Source organism: Lipophrys pholis (genome assembly GCF_963383615.2).
Source record: "Lipophrys pholis genome assembly, chromosome: 3".
NCBI lineage: Eukaryota > Metazoa > Chordata > Actinopteri > Blenniiformes > Blenniidae > Lipophrys > Lipophrys pholis.
In genome coordinates, this window is record NC_137627.1 from 22,829,234 (window position 1) to 22,839,475 (window position 10,242).

Below are 10,242 nucleotides of genomic sequence, written 5' to 3' on the forward strand. Positions count from 1 at the left end.
CCAAATGAACCGTCAGTCCTTGTTGAGGTTTCTGCAGAGCCTCAAGAAAAGACCTTTGACCTTTGACTCTTTTCCTTCTTTTAATGGTTTGGACAAACCTTGCTGATGCCTGCTTTTGTCTGCTTTTTATCTTTTTAATTGTCATTTTAATTGTAATTTTTCAGCTTTTATTTCCTAATCTTCACTTGTAGCACTTTGAGATTTAATAGATTTTTTAAGTGCTTTAAAAAATATATTATTATTATTATTATTATTATTATTATTATTATTATTATTATTATATAAACTTTTTCACATATTCAAGTTTAAGGTTGTTTAGTACAAACGTCTCTATTTTTCCAAATCTTACGTTTTAAGGACACTTAATCGCGAGGCGACGTTGACGTGTGAACGGGTGAATGTGACTGAGACCCCATTTACACAAGAAGGTTTCGAGTGACAACGCATCGCTTTTGTGTTTTTGTTTCAGAGAAGTTTCGCGTTTCCACAGCAACGGCTGTTTTTGTAATGAAACTACACACATGCATACAGAGACCAATCGGTTCTAAACGTTAACAATGGAGAGTCCACGACGTTCATATGGACGGAGGACAAATTGGATGTTATTGGGGTGAATCTCAACTATAAACGGACGCCATGATTGTTACTTAAACACGAGCAGAAGAACCATTTATGTTGCAATGTTGTGTAAATAGGACGTCAAACTTGTGTTTTGGGCGTCTGTTTACACGACAATGGTGCTCGGAGCCACTGAAGTTGCAGCTCTTTGAAAACTGCTCTCAAGGTGGAACTGTTTGAAAATGTTCCGTCTCCAGGGAAACTTTTCTGTAACGCTACTAATTTGCATACGCACCACTGCCGTAGTAAATACTTCCTCTGCACATGCTCAGTAGATAGACAGTAACAACACTGTTGTCCTCCAGAGTGTCATGACTCCCAGTCCATATTCTCCTGGGACTCGGCACTTTTATTTTGACAGTCGCTGGAACAACAATCCCACTTGGTCGTCTGTCTTTCTCCTATTGTTTATGTTTAGAGTGTATTGTTCTCTTTGGAGAACTACATCGTGTTCAGCGTTTTTATTGCCATGTAAAAGCAAAACCTTTCTGAAACGAAAACACAAAAACGAAGTTTTTTAACTTGAAAGGTTGCGTAAACGGGGCCAGACCTTGTGAAGTACTTCATGCATGCTGAAGAAGTGATAAAAAGCTCTTTTTGAGTGAAATGTATTCATAATCCATTTGTTTTGTTTCACATATAAATGTAACAGAAAAAAAATCTTGTCTATGACGTCAATTTAAAGAATAATAACTACATTTTGTTTCTCTGTGTGTTTTTATCTTTCAGATGTTAAATGGACGGACCGGCAGCTCCAGAGAGCTTCAGCGCTGTAGAGTCATTCCTGTGTTTTAATGCAACCCACCCCAAGAAGATTTGTGTGTCATCAGGACATTGACACACACACACACACACACACACTGATGTTGAGCCTCGTCCCTCACTCAGTAGACCTGGCAGACCTCTAATCTCTGAAAGATTGATGAGGTCTTGTCCAGGCGCAGGAGGCCTGGCACAGCCTCGATAAGGCAGCTTTCATTTCACCACGTTTTATTCGTTCCCTCCTCCTTTACTCCACACTTGAGGGGCACAGGGGGGTTCGGTGGGTTGGGGGGGGGGGGGGTCAGCTTTGAAGACTGAGAGAGGATTATGCCATGGTGTGAAGGACGCTGCTTTAAGAAAGTGGGAACCATGAATCACCCTGCGTATAAGGGTTCCGTCGTCCCGTTTGACTCCGCGTTGGATCGCTGTGTGATAGCCGAGAGCCACGCTGCCGGGGTCGGCACGTCACCATCAAACTGCCGGAGCTGGAACACCATGAGACTGCAGAGGGCTCCAACGCAGAGCTGAGAGGAGCTGAACACACACACACATCTCAGACCTCGACACACACACAACCACACACACAGACACACCGACACACACACACACACACACACACCAGAGACTCACACAGGACAATGTGCAACATCTCTTTCTGTGATGTGGACAGTAAAGTGGACCAGTTCTTCCAACCCACGCTCTACATCATAGTCATCGTACTGGGGCTGCCCACCAACTGTATGGCTCTGTGGGCCGCCTACATGCAGGTGAGGCCTACACACACACACACACACACACACACATTTTTCAACATAAGCCTCAAGAATAGGCGGGAATTCAAAGGGTCGCCAGGATTGGTAAATGGATTTTCAGACATTTGGAGCGTTTTCCACTGCTTGAGCGGTCCCCAAAGCGCTTTACGTCGTTCATCACATTCACACATCCACACACACACATTCACACACCAGTGGAGACGGCTGCCATGCAAGGTGCCGAGTCCCTCCGCTGGGAGCAAATTGGGGTTCAGTGTCTTGCTCCAGGACACGTTGGCATGTGGACAGATCGGAATCAAACCTGCAACCACAGCCGTCCTACACCTTAGTTTTAAAACTACATCCTCACCTTGAACCCAGGCCCAAATAACAAGACGCCCCTTCAAGTCGAATAATGTGAACATCTTATGATAAACCCATAATCCGGAGTCGTCTGCAACCTTGATGACCAAAAGATCCATTTTTGTGATTTTTTACAAAATACTCAAAAGAGTATTAAATAAGTGATTTTGAAAACTTTTTACTTCCAGAATTTGGATTTTGATTTCACTTATATAAAGCTTTTCAACTGCTTGAACATCGTTAGTCACATTCACCCATTCACACGCCATTGGAGGCGGCTGCTATGCAAGGCACCTTATACTGTTTACACTGTCACACTTCCTTTTCCTCCCTTCCCACCTTAAACCTACTCTCTCCATCCTCGCCTCCGCCTTCCTGCAGGTACGCCAACGCAACGAGCTCGGCATCTACCTGATCAACCTGTCTGTGGCCGACCTGCTCTACATCACCACGCTTCCTCTGTGGATCGACTACTTCCTGCAGCACGATGACTGGATCCACGGCCAGGAGAGCTGCAAACTCTTCGGCTTCATCTTCTACACCAACATCTACGTCAGCATCGCCTTCCTGTGCTGCATATCGCTGGACAGGTACTTGGCCGTGGCGTACCCGCTGCGCTTCGCAAAGGTTCGACGAATCAAAACGGGTACGTAAGAATGAAACCTGGAGTAACTGCACCCATCAGGCAAACGGCAAACTGAAAACAATGATGTTATAACAGTGTGCAGGGATGGCGATTTTCTACCGAATTCCATCAATTTGAAATAAAATCTGTTATTTTAGTTAAAAGTCTAAAACGGTGGATATCTTTTATGGAGTTGATGTACCTGAGTTTTATTTCTATCATCAAGGATAGCAGAATAAGTTTAGATTACGTCGATTCGTATCGAAATGTTCTGCTACTGTCTCGCCAATACCAGGAAATGACTCGTGTCTTATAGAGGAAATTAGTAAACAGATCGGTGAGAATTAACAATTTTGACCAATGTGAATGCTCTGTTCATTTCACTCTTAGTCAGACATGCTGCTCACAGCTTGTTAGAGTCAGGTGATGTTGGAATATACAATTCTTTTTTTCTTTTTTTTTTTTTCCGCTAAGGCTTTATTACCTCTGCTCTATAGTTCTGTAACTTCAATCAAAAATAGTCGAACCAAGAAATTCATTGTTAGTGTATATTTTGCCACTTAAGAAAATAAACATACATTTTTTTAAAGATCTTGATCTCATTGACAAACTAGAGCTACACTCGGTAGAGCGCACACTTTCGCCAACACCACATTTGTTTGTGGAACCAAGGTAGCATTGTTAGCTGTTAGCTCATATCGATGCTAACTAGCCTGTCAGGTGGCAACATCACTGTGAAACACTGCGCAGGAAGCGTCTCCATGGCAACAGACGCTAATCTCCATTGATCTCCTTCATGAAGTGCTTCTCCACTTTGTATGGGACTTTTATTTTCTTTTTTGCAGTTTTTGGGGATTTATTTGAAAACGGTTTGCCGTTAACATCTCAAAATCTGATCTATTGGTCCTTGGATGATGACAAATCTTCCCTGAAGATTTCATGCAATTCGGGTTAATACGTTGGTAAACTCATACGTACATACAAACCAATAGATATATACACGCAGACAAAAACCTAACCTTCCGCCCCAACTTTCGTTGGAGAAGGTAACAATATCATTTTCATTCCATTCAATGAATATTAGGTAATTGTGCAATTTCAGAAAAGAATTGTCTATTATCATTTAGATATTATAAGACTCATACTGTTGTGTTGAGAAACAGTGCTGTGACCCAACCAGGATCTTTATGAAAATATGTTCAAGATAAACGTGAAGTTATATTGTGAAACATTAAGTTTATGTGATGAAGTGACGAAAGAAAGTGCCCAGTGATGTCTGGTTATACATTTCTTAGCTTGGCTCTTCATTATTCGATTTCAGCCAATCTTCCCTTAATTTAAATCCAGTGTGTTTATAAACCACATTACAACAATCTAGCCTTTCTTCGGTTGAGAGAGGCCCTCAGTGATCAAACGTAGTTCTTTTAAACAGCGAGTGAACAGAGAGCACTTATTAAGACTCTTTTATTAACATACTTGTAAACGAATACAAGCAGAAGCTTCATGAGTCCCTTTTAGAAAATGAATGAGATTCGGGGGTTGGTTTACTTGAAATGACAGGTAGTCTGAGTTTAGGGAAAACCAAAAGTATATGTGTTATATTTTGGAACGCAAACTTTGAAAGAAACTTCAAAAAAAATAAGTGCAAAATTAACTATGCTTTGTTTAAGCTCTGAGATTTTCAGTCATTAATAAACATGAGCTTATCTAAACATTTCTAAACGTCAACAAACTTGGACACATTTGCAAAATTCTGAACACATTTCTGTTTGTGTTCATTTAGAAATAACTATGATTGTGAACGTTGAACCTGACCTGCAGCTTTTCAGCCAAATTTTTTCATTCAATCGGTGGATTAGAAGAGATGTGACAGAGTTGATAATCAGAGACTCGCCGCTTGTTGCCGTCATCTCAACATCTCGTAGAAACAAGCGAGAACAAACCAGAAGGGACTTTAAGCCAACCAATGAGCCACGGCCGATTTAAAAAGCGCCTCGAGTCTTGGACATGAAATGATGCTGATTAGTTTAATTTTGTCAGTCACTCTGGTGTTAATCAGTCCTTGGTGAGTTCACTACTAAGCCCCGCCTCCTCAGGGAGGCTTTCTGCAGTGTCCCAGGCTGCTCACACACACACACACACACACACACACACACACACACACACACACACACACACACACACACACACACACACACACACACACACACACACACACACACATAGACGACTGGAGAGAAAGAGATCAAGAAATCCTCTCTTTTATTGGAGATTATCTGTAGAAAATGAAGCGAATACAGTTCAGGGCCCACTGTTAGTTTGTTGGCATAAACTAATTTCGACAGTGTTACAGTTTATTCATATATTTTATATTTTAAAAAAACCCCAGAACATTCCTCTTCCTTCCACCAGGGCGCCCTCTATTGACCAGCCACCACTTATTTTAATCCTTCACACTGTGACTGTTAAGCAGATATCAGAAAGATTGTTTTTGATTAAATATGTAAGATTTATTCCAGGTCATTTCATTATTTTGTTGTGGTACAAAATATTGCTAAAATGTGTGGAAGTGGATTAAAAACCTTGCACTCCAGGGGGCCTCTGGCCTCCAAGACCCCCAGAACTGTCAGCTGAAATATTATTTTCCTGTTGCCACTCCTGAGTGTTGAATTGTTTTCTTTCTGTGTCCATCATTAAGACTGTGTGTGGTTTGCATGTTTTCCCTCCCTGTCTGCGAGCAGCCGTCCTGGTCAGCGCCGTGGTGTGGATCATCGAGATCGTCGCCAACTCTGCTCCCCTCTTTCACGACGAGCTCTTCCAGGACCGCTTCAACCACACCTTCTGCTTCGAGAAGTACCCCATGCAGGACTGGGTGGCGGGGATGAACCTGTACCGGACCTTCCTGGGCTTCCTGGCTCCGTGGACGGCCATGCTGGTGGCCTACCGCGGGATCCTCGCCGCCGTGCGCTGCAACGTCTCCACGGAGCGTCAGGAAAAAGCCAAAATCCAGCGGCTGGCCCTGAGCTTGATTCTCATAGTGTTGTTCTGCTTCGGACCGTACCACATACTCCTCCTGGTCCGGAGCATCATGTTTCTGAGGCAGCCGTGTGACTGCAGCTCCGAGGAGACCATGTTCGCGGCGTACCACGTGTCGCTGGCACTGACCAGCTTGAACTGCGTCGCCGACCCCATTTTGTACTGTTTTGTCAACGAGGGCGCTCGGCACGACGTCAGCCGGGCGCTGTCGGCCTTACTCTCCGCCGCCTGCCACCGGGGCTCCTCGTCCTCGCCGTCTCACGCCGACATGCTCAACGCCGGCTCGGTGACTATGGAAACGCCGCTGTCGGCCAAAAAGCAGCCCTGCGTCTACGCCGACGGAAGCAAGACCAGCAGCTACAAGACTGAGCTGGTGGCTCTGAAGGAGGAGTGTCTCCAGATGACCATCCTCAGCGTGAGGAAGTGACTTCAGCCTGGAGCGGAAAGCGACGGGTCCCAACCGAGCCGCTCGGAGGACGAACGGACCTCAGATTAGTCCTGAAGGTTGACTTTGTTCCTGTCCCAGCGAGCTGAACGCAGTCAGCAGCCGTGGGTGTCGAGGTGGAACAACCAGCCAGAATGTCAATGGGCAACATGTGCGCCGATCAGCCATAACATCATGACATGAGTAACATTATGTGCTTTAGACCTTTTTTAACAATCTGCCTGAACTGGTATTGTTTCTATAGTGATTGGATGGAGCTCTGAAACCCCAGAAGCACAAAAATGTGGAGTTGGATTATCAAACATTTGATTGTGCCAGCAAATTTATCTGGATTGGACAAAAAAAACAACAACACCTAAAACAAACAAAAAAACCTAGAAAGTTTGTTCACTAAGGCAAGGAAAATATATTTATCGAACCCCGTTCAGACACAAGGCAGTTCACATTTTCACACATTTTTTTAGTTTGGTTTGGTCTGCCGCCCGGACAACGTCACGCAATCACAACAGCTGCTCCTTTGGGGGCGCCGTCGCCCCGATACGAACACTGACCAGAGAGGAAGAAAAGCATGACGAAGTAGAAACCTGGCTCATTGATTGGTCCGGACCAAAAGCGGAAATCCTGCCCTGTTAGCCAGCTAGTGGCTAGTAGGTAGCCACGATAGAGATATAATCTTAAGACCATAGATCAATGAGCGGCCTTCCTCGCTACTTCTTCCTCACTACGTCTGCCCATGAGACATCTTCAAACATTGTGTTTCTGCGTCTGCTTCTTCGAATTTGCGCTGTTTGCTTTGTTTACCACCCAAAATGCAGTGACCCAGAGTTCGCTTCGTTAGTCTGGACCAGAGTCCGGGTGAGCTTTCCTACCTGCCCAAACTCAGCGGACTTTCCCTGAAACCAACTCTGGTCCAGATCAAACCGTGCTTGTGTGAAAGCGCCCTTGATATTAGGCGGGTCATTATGTCATGGCTGATCAGTTGGTGGTTTCTTGGCACGGTAAGAGTCGGAGAGACGCTGTCGGATGGAGCTCAACCTTCAGGAGCACTTCAAGCTAATGTCAGCGTCTTGATTTGGTTTCGCCAAATTAGATTGCACCTCCTGACGGCACTGGGTCCAAATCACACGTCAGGAGATGGACCGTCATTGGACAAGATGTTCTTGCACCTCCACCCAGTAAAAGTGGAGATCTTTCTGTCCGTGCACAGTGAGCATCTTATCCAGCAACTTGGATTTTTTTGGTTGGGACGTAGTTGCAGTGGCCTGGAGGACACTTGTAAAGCTCTCAGAGGATTGATTAAAGTGCTTCCCACCCGCAGCATGAGAGGAAACTGCACGTTTTTTAAATGAAAGGAAGATTTTGATGAAGCCTTACGAAGTACCTCAGCTTGTAAACTGTGACGGCCGGGCTCGCAGTGGAAGGGTCTTGTGTTTTGATGTGAGCCATCACTTTTTTTCATTATTTTTCAGTCGCAGCAAATCGATGTCAACGTTTTTAAACACAATCGGAGGAAATTCTTAAATCAATCCATCGTCTGGACCTGAACCTGAACCAGAGATGGAGATATTGGTTTCTTTTTCCGATGCGAGTGCACGTATTAACCTGAAGTCATTGACGTGTGGGAGAAGAATCCAATCCGGAGGATTAAGCCTACAAGTGTTGCAGACAAACATATTTAAACCTTGGTAACTGTACGTTTGGCCCAGAGTGGGCTCATAAAGTTTACGTTCCTATCGATGACAAAACTCTCACTCAAACTGTCCGTAACTTTCCACGTCAACATTCATTCCACGTTTCAGATTTACTTTTGTCTTTTCTAGATTTGCTTTTTTTTTTTTTTTTTTTTTTTCGTGAGCGAACACACTGGCTGCTATTTGTCACCTTCAGGAAAATAAATTCAGAAAACATTTCCGTGACTTTGGAAACAAACTACAGAAAAGAAGCATTTGGTGGATTATTTCTGTGTTGTAACGCTGCTTCTTGGCAATAAATCTGACACTGTTGGAAAGCCTGCTTGTTATTGCTTCTGAATGGTTCCACATCTGGAAGCAACGCACATTTGTGGGATGAGTAGCCGAGCTGTCTTTGAGGGACTTCACCATATTTGCCAAACTGCTCATTCTGCTGTTGACTCTTGCTGTTGACTGTGCTTAGAAATGACAGTTTTTAAAAAGCATGCATTTGTGGGATGAGCAGCGGATAGGAATTTGCGAGTTTTAATTCTCAAAAAACTTTCCAGCTCGTATTCTGCTCACCACTTTTTGTTTGGTTGATGATTAAAGCTGGAAAAAGCTCTGACACGTTGGTAACTTAACAGTTTGTTTGTTTTATAAACAGGAGACGCCGCGAATGTGACAAGAGTTGTGCTAAAAAGAAGTAAAAAAATATACATACAGATCCAAAACGTCTCTTCATCCTACTTAAACAGGAAGTCCTGATGTCATTGATGTTGGCTGATCCTTTCCAAATTCATCACCTTCTGCAGCCTCAAGTGTTGAAAACTGTCGCTGTGACTTTATTTCACACTGTTTTGACGAAGTGCAAATGAATCACGGATGATGTGAGAGAATTACCGGCACGGCCAAACAGATGACGAGTCAAAGACTCTGGTTGACTTTCCCTCGCAGTGTGGTGTGCTCTAAAGGCCAGTCGTCATTTTCTAGAGGTTAAAGCAAGAAGGCAGCAATGTGAGGGAGGCCGAGTACAGATATAGTCTGTATTTAAATAGAAGAAGAAAACAATGGAAGGACTTTATTGTTCAATCAAATTGTCTATGTGCCACAGAGCAATGATAGAATTTATACAACAGAAAATATACACTCCGAGAGTCCAATAAAGCTTAATAAACTGAAATTAATAGACTTAAATAGTTATTGAACCTGGCAGACTGTAAGTACAACATTCATAATGAACAGTAAAATCATATTGACTAAAGTTCAAGTAGTGCTAATTATGAAAATACTAAACAAATGTGAAGAATAAAAGTAAGACATAACACAATTTCTTAAAAAAAAAAAGAACTACCTAATAAAGAAATAAGAATGGATATTAAGTACAAAAATCTTATAAAAGAAAACATATGGAATAATTAGTAAAATAGAGGGCCTGGAATTATTAAGAAAACTCAAAAAATATATATAAACTGAAAGAAGAAAAATGATATAATACATTTTTTAAAAGAATATAAACAAACTATTAAAATTACATAGAAAACAGTATAAATATGCATGTGTATATTTCTATATACCATATGGTAAAACTAAAAATAAAATTACATAATTCTGTGAAAATGTATAGGCTAAGATTACAAAACATTTACACAATAAGTCTTAAAATAAAAAAAAAAGATGTAAAAATGTTAACATTTTCATCAGCTGGAGAAGAAAAGCATTTTTTTTTTCATAACAAGTTTGGTTAAAGTGCATCAGGTGGGTGTATTTCAGTGTTTGAATAAAAACATTTACAGCTATAAAACAGTTGGTCACATCCTCCTCGCTGCTCATCAGGCCGATCGCCAGCAAATTCATGTTTCTTTCAACTGTGGCACGATTTAAAATGTTTAAAAAAAATAAAAATAAAGCAGAATGAGCGGTTCAGCAACTTTTTGCTGAGAATACACAAACTTATCACACAAATGCATC

At 42.5% G+C, this 10,242-nt stretch overlaps 1 protein-coding gene across 1 annotated transcript in view; it reads left to right on the forward strand.

The window, feature by feature from the left end:
- Positions 1-9,607, forward strand: part of gpr4 (G protein-coupled receptor 4) — a 55,909-nt gene extending 46,302 nt beyond the window's left edge. Inside the window, exons 2-4 of the mRNA XM_080460164.1 lie at positions 1,348-2,147; positions 2,877-3,141; positions 5,862-9,607. Coding sequence (XP_080316290.1) covers positions 2,019-2,147; positions 2,877-3,141; positions 5,862-6,583 — 1,116 coding nt within the window. The 5' untranslated portion in view covers positions 1,348-2,018 and the 3' untranslated portion in view covers positions 6,584-9,607. The remainder of the gene's footprint in view (positions 1-1,347; positions 2,148-2,876; positions 3,142-5,861) is intronic.
- The last annotated feature ends 635 nt before the right edge of the window (positions 9,608-10,242 follow it).